Here is a 15,377-nt window from a genome sequence, read left to right as displayed (position 1 = left end):
TTTATTTGAACAAAATTTTTTCAAAGCATTCATAACAATTATTAAATCAGCACAAATGTTTCGGCAATGCTTGTTGAAAGACTTTTAAATTAGCATAGTTAATAAATACACTTTGTAAGTATGTTGTAAATGTAAAAGTCAAAAATTTTGGTAGCTTAAATAAACACTTAACAGGACTTAATAGAAGGACTTAATAGGAATGAAATCCAAAATAACAGGACTTAAATCCATAAATAGGAGTTAATAGGACTGAAATCCATAAATGCATCAGAAAGGATTTAAGAACCTACCACCGATAGTTGAAGCAGTAATTATGAAAGTAATAAAAATACTTTGCTGATATTTAGAGAAGACCTAGCCGATGAGCTGTTAAATGTTCAGTATTCTAACAAGAGTAACTACATTGCAATCACTTTTGTGTAGATCTTCATGCACAAGTTATGACGCTATTGAAAAATGCCTTAAAACTCAGATGCTACTATAAAGTTAGGTTTGTAAATCTTCCAAGATATTTTATTTGTAAGATTTATTTAAAAATTTAATTTTTTGTATTGAATACTTTACTTTTGATATTTCTTTGCAGTTATCTTATTTTTACTTCGCTGTTATTTTTTCTTTTTCTTTAACTGCATTTATTTGCATCATATTACTTCTTTATTGCATCATGATCTTCTTTATTGGTTGCGTCATAATACTTCTTTATTGGTTTAGTTGGTGAGTATATGTATTTTAGGATAAAAAAATAGTATTTTGAGATTAAAGAGGGTACTTTGAGATCTAAGTAGTAATATAGATTTCATGAAGTTAGTCTTTAATTATTGACAGATTGCCAATCCATAAAAGTGCAAGTATGTTTCTCTGGCCAATCTTCTATCATATTGACAATATTTATGGCATTTTTTTATGGATTACAGACGTATGCTAGTTTAGGACACTTAGAAGACTTCACTGGGAAGTTAAAAAATCCTAGGGGACATCCATAAAGTATGTATGCAGTGAAACCACTGATTAAGGGACCCTTTCCTACTGCGTAAACCTGAATTCTTTTTATGCCCCCCTTCTCCCACTGCATGCGTGTATGTACTTTTACAAAATCAACCCCATGCCCCAACCCTTTTCCAACACAATTTTTTCAAAGCAAAGTTATTTTGACATCACTCATAACAGAATTATTAATTTCATTAATAACAGAATAATGATATTTTAAACTCATGAAACTCGAAGCTTATGTTAATAAAAAAAAAATTAAAATTTTCTAAAAAATAGAGAATGAGAATTAGTCACACCGAGTCAGTTTATGTCTATATATACATATATATATATATATATATATATATATATATATATATATATATATATATATATATATATATATATATATATATATATATATATACATATATATATATATATATATATATATATATATATATATATATATATCCCCTAAAGTAAACGAGATTCGTTACGTTACGTGCAAAATGTCCGTTATTTTTAAGTAACAGAGTGTAACATTGTAACATAACAATACTTAACACAGTAACATAATAATGTTACGTAACAATACGTAACACTTTGACCTAATAACACGTGACAATGCAATCTATAATAACTTTTTATTTAATTGTTTCTTGGTATATGTACATTTATATTTGTAGAGAGTGAGATATATATATATATATATATATTTATATATATATATATATATATATATATATATATATATATATATATATATATATATATAGAGAGAGAGAGAGAGAGAGAGAGAGAGAGAGAGAGAGAGAGAAAGCCATCTCTATATATATAGAGAGAGTTAGAGAGAGATTAAAGAAAAACGTGACTTGGGTAAAGAGTAAAGTCAGGTCAAAAAGATTGATTAGAGAGTATAGAAAATTATTGCACAGAGAATGCAAACTATACTTATATTTAGCCTAAGCTTATTCGGCATGCTGGTCTTCTCCATAAGCTTTCTTCTAACGGTGTATCAGGTAACATCTTAAAGATTAATGAGTCCTTCCTAACCAATCGTAGTATAAAAGTTGTTCTCAATTGACAGCACTCTTCTTTATATTCTGTCACTTCAGGGGTTCCTTAAGGTTTTATACTTGGCCCTATATTCTTTTTAATTTACATTAATGATCTTTTAGATATTATTTCAGTGACATTGTTTGCTGATGATATTACCATTTGTTCTAGTCTTGAAAACACTCTCTGATTGCTTGGAAGAGGTATTTGAGCTTGAAAAGGAACTCACTTCTGCTACAGCATGGGGCTCTCAGTGCTGGTGAACTTTAACTCAGAGAAAACTAAATTTTTTTAGCTAATCTTTATTGCAATAATCAAGATCTTCTTATATTTATGAACGGTAATGTACCCGATGAGAAGATGAAGGATAAGTCCCTTCATCTTCTAGAAATAACTCTAACTTCCGATCTTTCTTGGAAACCACCAATCAAGTTCATTGCAAAATTAGCATCTGCTAAGGTTGCATCACTTTATTGTGCTCGCCACTTTCTTACTCCGGATTCTGTTATTTATTTTTATAAATCTCAAATCCATCCTTGTATGAAATACTGTTGTCATATCTGAGGTGGAACTTCCAATAATGTCCTTTTTCTTTTAGACAAGGTGTAAACACGCATTGTAAACATAGTTGGACCTGCTCTTGCAGCCTACCTACAACCATTATCACACCGTTGTAATAATGCTTCTCTTTTTTTTTTTTATAAATACTATAGTGGGCTCTAAAGAGCAAGCGTTTCTAGTGCCATCTACTAATATTTATTTTCGTGTTACTCATCATTCAATTAAGTCTCATCCTTTTACTGTGACTATTTATAAGTGCTCTAAAAATTCTTATTTGTCCAGATTTTTTCCTCGAACATCGTTTCTTTGAAATTTGTTTCCTTCATCTTGTTTTTCTGATTCATTTTAATTTGCAATAGTTTAAGTCGTCTGTCAATCGTTATCTTGCTCTATAAACTTCATCTTTTCTCTTCCAGTAACTTGCTCGCAGCCTTGTTGGAAGTGAAGATGTTGAAAAAAAAAAGTAGTATGCTACCAAATGGATGGTTAAGCACCAAACCAGCCTATACGACAAAGTTGAAAAAAAGTTGGTTTATAATTAAAACTGATTTATGTAGTGCTTCTTTGCAAACACCAAAATATTATAATTAAATTTTTTAAATGCACTGAACTGCAATTACTTTTAATTTTCGGTTTAGTGGCTTTTCTTAAAGACTTTTAAACTTTTGCGTCAAATTATCTCTTTTTAACATATTTGTTGTATAGGCTGGTTTGGCGTTAAGTCATCCAAATGTAAATTAAATTTACAAAAACAAAATATTTTTCAGGTAGGCATTTTTTATTTTAAAGTTAATAAAAAAGTTTTTTATTAAATTCAAAATAAAAAGTGCCTACTTCAAAAATATTATTTTATTTGTAAATTTAATTTAAAAAACAACTATTTGAAAGACAAAGCTGAGACATGGCAGTGAGCAGAAGGCGCATATACCCAAGGGAGACTCAGAAAAGGTAGAATATTTGAAAGACATAATTGGCATAATTGTTAGCTCTTTTTTAAAAGTTGTTTGCAAAAAAGTTTTTTATATCTAAAAACTAATAAGAGAAAATTTAAACCAATCCTGGATTATGGGGGCTATAATCCCATGCCCCGCAGATTTAGGAGCCCCAAACTTTCAAGAGGATCCTTTATTTTTGTAATGTTTTTTCGCCACTCTGATACAAAAAATGCCCCCCTGCTTAAAAATATCCGAGACCATGCAAATGTTAATCCGTCACTGTTTTAAAGAACTACAGTATTTTATATGGGCACGAAAAATTCAGAACTATTTATGTAAATATTTTTATGCGTGTAGCATCAAGGACCTAACTACCGCAAGGCCAGTGTAAGCAACTTGGCCTTGGGCTGCAAGGTTTAGGAGCCTCGAGATGTATTTAAAGAGTTTTTTTTTTTTTGTAAAGTTTATTGTTCCAGAGAAACAGAAGTTAGGCACCTCGGCCACTTATGTCTACTGGCCATAAACATTTTGCTACACCACTGGGTAATATACGTATAACCCGAGTTGTAGCTAAGCAACATTTTATATGTAAGCTAAAAAATAAAACTAGTAGTGATTGGAGCCTGGAAACAAAAATACCCTCAAACATTTAACATCCCTACACCACATGTGAGGGCAACAAACTAGTAATTTTTATTTTTTTATTTTTTTATTGTTTTAAGTCGACAGGTTTTAAAGTTTAAAATTCAAAAGTTATGATTATATAAAGTTTACACCCTAACCAAATGTGGTAGTTGTTATAATCTTTCTCTAAACATTCTAATTTGACATAAACAAGAACATATTTAAGTTTGACACTAAAGTATGTCCTTGTTTATACCACAATGCACTATCATAATATATTGAAGAAGTAGGACACTATCAAAAAGGTATTGTATCAAGTATATTTTCTAAAATAGATGCACTATTGAATATATAAACTATGCTAACTTCGTAAGATTTAATGTACCCAGGTTCAATTCCATTGTAATATTATATACGAACTGTTTTGTAATGGTTTGTTTTATACATGACAGTTAAATTGCTGTTAGTAATTATTTCAACCAAAATCATTGCTTTTTCGTATTAATATTAGTATTACATCTCAAAAAGACATCTCTATATTATTCCTAGCGGGCACACGACGTTGGAATAACGTTGATTGACGTTAATCGACGCTGATCAACGTTATTTCAACGTTATTCCAACGTCGTGTGCCCGCTAGGTTGGTTATCCATAAAGTCTTTAAAAGAGTATAATAAAGTTTTTAACAACACATTAAAATATTTTCAGAAAGCCTCATTTGTACATAAGGGGTCGTCCATAAAGTACGTACGCTTTATTTTCGTCAATTTAGATATGCTTAATTTGTAATATTTTAATGTCTAACTTTTGCTTTTAATTGACAATATATTTTTTTTATTGCTACATCTTGCTTTTATACTCAGATATTTTAAAGCTTATATATGTTTTCTTTAATAATTTCATAAATCTGGCTGCGAGTAGGCGCCACTTAGGTTTTCTTTTACGTTTGAACTCTTTTACCTAACAAAAAATCTGTAATTGCGCTCAAAAAATTTTATTTGCACAAAATTTTAAAAAACGTGGAAAACATATAATACGGTCTTAGTCATACAAAACGTATTACTGAACAATAATATATATACATATATATATATATATATATATATATATATATATATATATATATATATATATATATATATATATATCCTAATTTAAATTTTGTTCTTATTTACTTAGCGCCTGTCAAACCAAATTGATTTAATAATCTATTTTGGTTGCTTCGGTTGTGGCTATTCATTTTAGATGTTGAAATGCTGTTTTTATTAAGGCTTCATGAGTGTCACAAGAAGCAAAATTCACTAATTTATTTGACTCAACAGTCTTTCATTTATTTATTTTGATTATGTTAAGAGATGGATTCAAAGTAAACTAATCGGTGCAAGGTTTATTATAAAGAATTCAGCTTGGCTTGAAAATGATTTTAATACCACATTAATGAAGGATAGTAAAAATTAACAACTCGGCAGACCTACATTATCATTTCAAGAATCATCATTAAAAACAAAGAAAAGTTGCAACTTTGTCAACTTCAAATTCTTGTGAATTATTGTTTGCTAAGCTTGTACTACTTATAGATTACATTGTCAAAGATTTTTGATGATTGTGAATGCATGGGAACAATAAAAACATACAAATTTTAAAAATTCTGTAGACGCTCGTAAAATCTGTTAATTAGAAAAACTAATTAATTAAATTAGAATACAATTTTGTTCTACAGGAAAACAAGTTTATCTAGCAACGTGTAATCATATTAAACTTAACTAAGTTTTACTTTTCACGAGCAAAGGTCTCATAATAAAACAGGTGCTAAATAGTGTACATAGCGCAAATAAAACATATGCAACTAATAAAAGTTAGTTGCTGCTCAGCAAAATTAGGTATCCATAGAAACTAAATAAAAAATATATTCACGTTTTTAAAAGCGCGACCTCATATTGGTATTTAGGGGAGAGTGGGGTATTGGCGAACACCTAAGTGGGAATGCGAATTAAAGACACCAGTTATACAAAATTGATCATATTTATTGCTTATCAATTAGTTTAACTACTCAGTCACAAACCCTCAAAAGCAATTTTTAAAAATCTTATTAAAAATAAAACTCTTGGTGTTCGGAATTACCCTACCTACGTGGGGTAATTCCGAACACATCGGGGGGCAATCACAAACACTGTTGCGTAATAATGAATAAAATGCTAATTGGAATAACTAAGTCTAAAAATTATATTATGCAACAACAACAACAAAATAGGAGTGGCTTTATTGCCATAGAAGCTCCAACAGAGTGTTACTCAAGAAAAAAGTTGCATAAAATTATCAGAAAAAGTTAAAATCAAATCATAATAAACAACACCCGCAGCTTCATTACACTACTGCACGTCTGGAACTGAGCATAGAATCCCTTCTCAGCAGGTAAAAAAAAATTGTCGAATTTATTTTTTTACAATGCTGTTTTGACCATGTTCGGAGTTACCCCGCGTTCGCCATTACCCCACTCTCCCCTATATAAAATTCGGTAAACATAGCACTCGTAAAAATATCTGCAAATACCAAAACTAGATTTTTGCTATCCGAAATTTATTATCCATAGCAACGAATTAAAAAAATAACACCTTCATAAGAAGCGCAGACATCATATTATTACTCATCCTAATTTTAGTCAATATAGCCCTAATATTAAATTAGTTATGAATTTTGTCATGTAAAAGTGAATTCTGGCCCACTGTGCGATGGCCAGAAATAAAAGCCGCAATAAAATGATTCTATGCCAACTTCATCTTTCATCTAAATAATTGGTGACTGTAAATTTTTTATTCCGCAATATTAAGATTTTTATTTAATGGAAATTGTACTTCTAAAATGTAGTTGTATAAATAAACTTAGTATGTACACAAATTATGTTTAGTATTTAGTTTTTCTTACAATAAAGAAAGTTAAAACTATACTTTAAATGTAAACTTGGCTACATAAAATCTGATTCCTTTTTATTCACACTAGAAAACCATTTGTTGAAAAAATAGCGAAAGTATCTCCAGATCATAATTTGTTTTTTAATCAACAAAATTACAACAACCATAAACTTTCTTATAAAAATAATTGGGTGCAAGATTTAAAAATATGAAGATAAAAATGTTTCTTCTAAAAAAAATAACTTTTAATGTATTTGAATAATGCTTGCTTTTATTGAATTGAACTTGCTTATAACCACTAAATAGCATAAGTCACTAAAAACTACAAAACGAAAAATAAATAAACCACCACAAAATAAAACAAATTTTTCAATGAACTTCAATTAAGTTCAAATTACTTTTATTTTTACAATTTTTTCATCATTCAGCCAAAAATTAGTCATAACAGAAAAAACTCTTTTTAAAACATCAATTGTTTTGTAAAAGACCATTACAAGATTTTTCTTGCATAATTACTTGCATAATTTACTATACATTTATTAGGCACTAAGATTTCGATCACTACTGGTAAGTTTTTTAAAATCTGGTTTTAAGCTTATAGTTGATATTCTAAGCAACTTTAACAAATGTTCACTAGTTAGATTGGCAATACTTTAATTTAACAAATTTCATAGTTAAAAGTAAAGATTCACAAATATACGTTGAACAAAAAAGACAAACCTAATTTAGTTAATGATACTTAACTTCAGGAACAGTTTTCAAAAAAACCAATAAAGCTAGTGTTTAATACAGAATTTGAAGATTTGATCTTCTTGAAGATTTAATAATTCCATTTCAAATTGAAGTGTTTCTTCAAGCATGTTTCCTGGAAGTGGAAATCACCAATCATGTCAATCAAAAAAGGATTAACTAAAAATGCTAATGGCGATTTCCCGGTGGGAAATGAGCTAGCAACTAGCAAGCAACTAGCAAGCGACTAGCAAGCGACTAACAAGCGACTAGCAAGCGACTAACAAGCGACTAGCTAGCTTTAAAGCGATTTTCAAGCGATTTTTTTTTCTCATTTTATTTTTTCTTAATGTGAAAAATTTGACATCTTTAAAAATTCAATTTTTAATGTTGAGTCTATTATAATTAAATTTAAACGTTGCGATTTTGTAGTAACGCGTCGCTGCCTACATATCGCAGCTTTGTAGCTATCTACAAAATATATACAAATCTATACCTTGTTGATAGCTAAATATCAAAATTTTTTAGGTACCGATTTTTTTTAAGATATGACGCTAGCTACAATACCCAGTGGCTCTTTAGCTTTAATTTTTAAAAGCTTCAAAGCTAGGTGTCCTCGTAGCCAAATCGCTGTCTTTGTCTTTAAAAATATCGATAGCTTTTCGTTAACTTAAAAAGCTAGCGATCCTCGTGGCTAAAACTCTGTCTTTCTTGTTGTCGTGAAAAAACTACAAAAAAAATTTTTTAGTTTTTTCACGGTATGATTTAATCTTATGATCATCATACTGAATTGTAGGATTAGGGTTATAAATCACCTTTTTTAGTTGAGGAAAATGATTAAAAGTTTTTAAGTTAAGATCTTTCTAAAACAGAGCAATTTTTTTTGTTTTTGAAAACTAAATATAGTCTGAGCAAGATCAGATATATTTTTTTCTTTTCCCTGAAGTGACAAATTCAGATTTTGTAAATTTTGTATTACATTGAAGGAATGCTGAGACTTTTTTATAATATATTCAGACATCAGTAAAAACTTTTTTTCTTGCTACCTTCTAAATTTCATGAAAAAAAGCACCCCCAGACACCCTACTAACTCACCCAAAATAGGTACCTATTTTTGACTTGGGTTCCGCTATACACACGGATAGTTGAGGGAGAGCGTATCATAATAACTATTTGAACATTAATAATGTATACTATGATATAAAATAATATTTAATAGTATACATAAAATATATAAAGTAGAAAAAATGTAAAAAAAGAAAATTCAAAATTTCAATGAAAATACAAAATTGTTTCAAAAAACCAAGACTTTTAATATATTAATAAGTGTTATAAGAGCCCTTCTAATACCCTACATACGTCTTTTATGTATCCTTATTCTCTTTTTCAAGACCTTTCTTTTGTTACCAAGTTTTATGAATTTTGATAAGAACTGACAAAGTTACGACATTTTAAATTGAGAAAAAACTTAAAATTTGGTCACGGTTTTCTCAACAAATCCATATATCAAAAATTTGGTACTTAAAACGCTATCACTTTTTGTAGAATGGTTCAATTTTGATAATTTTTTCACCTTTGAAATACTATTTTCCAGTTCATTCCAATGATATATAACAATCTAGCGTTTGACTAATTTAAAAATTTTATGTCACAAAAGCCCAACATGTTTTCCACTCATTGCTGTTGTACCATCTGTAGCAACACTGAAAAGCTTGTTCTTAGGAGCATACTGCCATTTAAGGTTTATCTTGAATATCTGTTGATTCATCCAATGCCAAACTAAATGCTTCATAATTTTTTAAATCATTTAACGAAAAGCTGTTCAACTTCGACACTAATTTCAGGAATATTTTTCTTTCAGTTGTATGTCAAGAAACAGAAACATTATTGAAATTATCTTTTGAATTTGTTATTATTAGGATCTAAAACTAAGATCACATCTAAAAAATTTTGTTTTACAAACTCTCCATCGGTGCAGGGATGTTTACTTCTTGCAATATTCCAAGCTATAATAAAACTTGCTTCTGTTGTAATATTTGATTCTTTGCTGGAAGATGAAACATTCGTTTGTTGATTTTTAAGTTTTGCGTTAAGCAACTTGATTTTATTTTTTCTATGACATAAATTTACTGGGTATTCCTCAGAAAAATTTATGTTTTGTTTTATTTGTAGCGTTTAACATTACATGTCATATTAAGAGCAAGTTCAGTATTGCAAATTAAATAGATGGGTTTATTTTCTTTTTCAATAAAAGCGTATTTTTTTGTCCATGCACCATGAAATAAACTGTCCTCATCTTCAATTTTTCTTTTCTTACTTTTATAGTGAAGTGCATTATTGTCACTTTGCGACCTATTGTTTCAAAAATGCTTTCTGCATTTTTGAAACTAAATGTCGCAAGGTGGCATAAATGCACTTCACAATAAAAGGATTAGGGTTAGGGAATGGTTAATTTATTTTCCGTCTATGTATAACTCAAGTTTTAATTGATTATTAGTAAATCAACAAAACTCTCGCAAACCGCAATGACGTTCTAAGTCGCTATTTGGCCATCCTTCTATAAATACTATAATACTATTAGTCTATAATACTACTAGTTAAAGGGGATGTTGATTAAGTAAATCTAATTGGTTTGGTGATAAACGGAATTGCTGCATTTTCAAATTATAAAGGCTTTTTACATTGCTTTTGACGTGATATAATACCACGCAATACCACTCGTATTCAAATCAGTTTAATATTAAATCGTGTATTTATATGTCATCGATAATATTTTTAAAACACCGTTATTGCCATATGTTTAAAAAAATTAAGTTATTCAAAAGTTATGTTACTTATTCAATACTTCCATTGTTTTAGTATATTATTTTAGAAAAAGATTTTTTTGTAAATAAAGAACCAATTTAAACGCCCTTTAGCATTTTAACTACTTATATATTACTTTTTCAGGTATATTTCCAAAAGTTACAAAACTATAATTGTGAACTAAAATAAACTTAATAAAGTCAAATTTCAGAAAGACACATAAAAGCACAGATAAAATATGCTTACCATAATCGCAATCCTTGAAAAAAATATTTCTGGGAGGTAATGTGCCCCAAAAAAAAATCCCCCAACCCTTGACGCCTTGTTAATTCATCTTACGAACCCCCTCCCCAATGACATGTTGATGTTATTTACGGATTATTAGGGGCTTGGCAATTTTTTGTCTTCTTCTTGCCGCCATTTGTATATTTTACAAAAGAAAATCGTAATTATTTTTAACGGCAAACTTAAAAAAAAATTATAAAAATAAAATTTTATTTGCCACTGCATTAAAGATTGTCTTTAATCAATGAAAAAAAAACAATAATCAATTACCAAATTAACTTTGAAAAAAAAATATTTAAATAAAATATTCGTTTGAAAAATACGAATGACCTTAAACACTAAAATCACTTATAAAAACTTGAAAAAATAAAATTTTCTTCATTATTCTTTGACAAATTTTAACGATGAAGTCGCCGTCATACGACTATTTATTCGCAAAATATGGGTTAAATTAACTTTTGCTCCGACTTTTGAATGAGGAACAGAATTTGATTATCAAACAAACTTATAACTAAATTAAAGATATTATTTTAAATCCCATAAATAAATGGGGAGGCTGTTTAAAATTTCTATGGTCATCATTTTATAGCGCTAAAAGATTATTGCATGACATTGGAGACTCGTCAATGAACTTAAATTTAGTTTAAAATGTAAAAAACATGTTTTACAAACTAGTTCCTCTCACGCTAATGGCAGTGGATAAAAGCATGCATTTTAGGGTTTTATTAATAACAGATTACGACTATCGCAGTATTTTTGCAATATTTTATACTTTATATAAACATAAACATATAAATGTTTATCGTTTGCCCCCGTGATTTGCATTTTTGTTAATATTTTTACTTTTAGTTTTTTTAAAGTTGAAATAAAAAAAGTAACTAAAAATTACTGAAAAAAAAACCAACTTGATGTTATTTTATTATATAGAACACCTTTCTTCACATTCGACAATATAATTATAAATTAAAAAGTATATCTTTTTAAGCACTCTACTGCATTCACTTTATCAAACACATTAAAATAAAAGTTATCCTTTTTATTTTTAGTTAATTTATTAACTTTACTACTTTTTAATTAATTTTTTTTTCGAAAAAAAAAAACTAAATTAATCTTGATGTTATTTACATCAATTATTTAAAAGTGTGAAAATTTAATTTTTAATTTGTTTTAAAAGGCTGTCTGGTTTATTGTTCTTGTTTTGGAAATGGCTCTCCATTTTGCAATTTAATTCTAAGTTTTGTATTTTCGCTTCTTTTATTCAGCATGGTTGTTGTTAAAAAATCTGACCAAAATGAAAGTTATTTCTGGAAATGATTAATTGGAATAATTGTTGTCTGGAAAGGACTAATTTAAATTAGTTCATTCCAGACAACAGTTTTATGAATAGTTATTAATAAATAAAGAAACAAAAAAATATATGTTTCGGTTAGAGTGGTTGTTAACAACGATCACGTTGAATAAAAGAAGCGAAAAGTAGTAGCATAGCTACAAATATGCCCAGCCCCTTTACTTTTATTTGGGCTAAAAAACTAATTTCTGCGGACAAAAAATTTATACTAAAACAAGTTAATAAAAACAATTCCTTATCAAAGCTATTTTGTAAAAAATCTTTCTATCTAAAAAAAATAATAAATAAACTTAAATGAAAAAAATTTGTATTTGAGAAAAAAGTTAGGGCACAGCCCCCCTGAATAAAAATAAAAAAAATATCAAAGTTCTAGCTAGTCTGGTTGAAAAAAAATTACAATTTTGTTCTAAAGCACTATTTTTAATAAGATTTTATGTATCTAATTTTCCTTGGGCGGGTTGGACACCAACGCTACAAAAAGAAGGTTATCGGGGTGTTCACAACTTATAGTAGAAGGTTGTCCAGCTTTTCTTACCATCTTTTTTCAGATTCTATATGATAAAATGTAATAAAAGATTATATCTCATGAACACTTCTTTTATCAGATAGATTATATCAGACAAATATGACTTATAATTTTTTAAAAACTGTTTTTGCAGTCGATGTCCCAGCAAATACCAAACGTGTTATGTAAATATGTAAACATGTAAATATTGCGTCATATTACCATAACAAAATAATTGATTGAAAAGACAAATACAAAGGAAAAAAACTTTAGAAAAAGCGTGCTCTAACGGAACAGTGACTTCGTCAAGGTTTGCATGCATGGATGGTAACTAGTAGCGTAGAAAGAAATTTAAAACCCCTCCCCTCATCCTCCTCCGCCAAAGTTTCATTATGGCCACTAATCTATATCTGATCAACAAAAAAATGAAATAAAAAATTAAGGAATATTTTGGAGCTCTTCCCTTTATTAGCACTATGGCTATCACGGGGCAGCGGGCCCGTCTCTATGCTATGGGTATACCCGAATGTTGACTATATTTTCCTAAAATGATAATAGAATCACACTTCATGATATACGTGAAAAGAAAACTTTTCACATTGCCCCACCACAAGCACTACCAACATACATCAGAGTATTACCTGAAGTATTACCCAGAAGTGCCCACAAACAGGCAATGGTTTTGAATACGCTACCTCAATCTCAAATCTTATGTTTGAAAAAATAAATAATATAACTTACATTTTACTTAATTACAAAGTAAAGTAGAAATTTTCAAAGACAAAATATTTTTTACATATAAATTAATTAATTTCAAGGCAAATTTATTAAATAATTATAACCAAAATTACTTTCAAAGTAAGTCACTTTACACGGCTCAGGGCCGACCGCGCTAGGGGGGAGGAGGGTTTAGAAAAAATTCTAGGTATAGAGGACTTTTTTTAGAAATAGATCTTTAAATGCAAATTACTTTTCCTTGTAAAAATAAATTGCTCTTTCAAGTAATTACTCATTTTAAAAACTAAATTTAAGTAATTAAGTTTTACATGTTATATAATTTATATAAAAAAAAATTACTTTTAAATGTAAGTAAATTATATGCTTTAATATGAGTTATGTAAATTAATTTACGCTTAAAAGTAATTTGCGTTTTTACATCAAAAGTTTTTACATCAAAATAAGTAAATGAGCTATCTCTTAAGTAATTTAAGTTTTATTATAACATTTTTTATAAATTTTACTTATATTAAACATTTTAGATTCAAATTATTTATAGGTATTTTTCTTTTACTATTATTATTATTATTATTTTAAATTGTTTTATAAGCATTTCTTGTTTTTTAAATATGAGCAATTCTAGGCAAGCAAGTAATAAATATATATATATATATATATATATATATATATATATATATATATATATATATATATATATATATATATATATAAGTTGACAACAACTAAGGACAAAAAAAAATTATAAAGTTTGACTCTTCGTCCTAATATTTACACTATGCAAATAATAACGTTCGTTTAAGAAAATTTTTTTTAGACTCACTTTTTTTTTAATTTCTAGCAAAAATCAGAAATTAAAATAAACTTTACCTCCGCAAAAATTGGTCCACAAACATCTTTTGGACAATGAAGTTTTCCTGTTCGACAATAGTTTAAAATATTTTGAAAGCATCCTGGATGTCTGTCAAAAAAAAATTCATCCACGTCTTCACCAAAATTAGCCATTTTAATTGCCATTTCTGCAATCCAAAACAATCTAGTATCCGGAAAGTTTTGTAGGGTTTTTATAAAACACTCATGTCTAGTACCGCCAACATTAATAAATACTCGGTCAACATTTTGTTTATTGCAGTCATACACTTCTTCTTGTTTATGCATTTAATAAATGTTATTCTTTTATTTTATTCAAACGACTTTAATTACAAAACCAGTTGAAACAAAACAGTTTTAACAAAGTTTTTACAAGTTTTTTTTATATTTGAATCTATGATAAAAATAAAAATAGAAAGCATTCTTATTAATATTATTACAATATACTTAAATTAAATGACAATGGTTAAAAAATAATGATTTAGTAACATTTTTTATAAGAAAATGTAGACACTAAAAGTACAAAAAATATATATATAGCAATGAGCAAGAAGAAAGCATGAATTAACTTGATCTTCAAATTCCATTTAAAATATATTTAATAAATCCATAGCATATAAGAAGTTTGCCCAAACGACAATTGTTGGAGCTTTGCAAGGAAAAACTCATAAAAAATAATGAAAAAAAACAACTTAGAAGTTTAACATGCTTACCAATGTTATAACATTTCAGAACTAAATAAACAATAGTTATTAAACAATTGAATAAAAAAATAACAAGATTTACCTTAATCACTAAATTGAGTGTATTGATAGTATCTCATTTATAATTATTTCCCTTATTTTTATTTTTATTATTTTTTGAACATTTTGCGGCCCCTGCATTCAAACGCGATTCTAGAAATAAAGTAAATGGGAGACTCAATTGAGTCATATAATTGTGTCTATAATTGTGTCATATAATTGTGTCTAACTGACTACATTTCTCTAAAAACACCGACAATAATTTAAAAATTGCCTTCTTTGGGAGGCGGGGGTAGAATC

General features: G+C 28.2%; 1 protein-coding gene across 1 annotated transcript in view; it reads right to left on the bottom strand.

The window, feature by feature from the left end:
- Window positions 1-14,724, bottom strand: part of LOC100208816 (potassium voltage-gated channel subfamily C member 1) — a 42,356-nt gene extending 27,632 nt beyond the window's left edge. Inside the window, exon 1 of the mRNA XM_065801300.1 lies at window positions 14,335-14,724. Coding sequence (XP_065657372.1) covers window positions 14,335-14,622 — 288 coding nt within the window. The 5' untranslated portion in view covers window positions 14,623-14,724. The remainder of the gene's footprint in view (window positions 1-14,334) is intronic.
- Between the last annotated feature and the right edge of the window lie 653 nt (window positions 14,725-15,377).

The sequence above is a fragment of the Hydra vulgaris genome, chromosome 07 (assembly GCF_038396675.1).
Source record: "Hydra vulgaris chromosome 07, alternate assembly HydraT2T_AEP".
NCBI classification, from domain to species: domain Eukaryota; kingdom Metazoa; phylum Cnidaria; class Hydrozoa; order Anthoathecata; family Hydridae; genus Hydra; species Hydra vulgaris.
The sequence above is the reverse complement of the archived record's forward strand: the minus strand, read 5'-3'. Positions and strand labels throughout refer to the sequence as shown.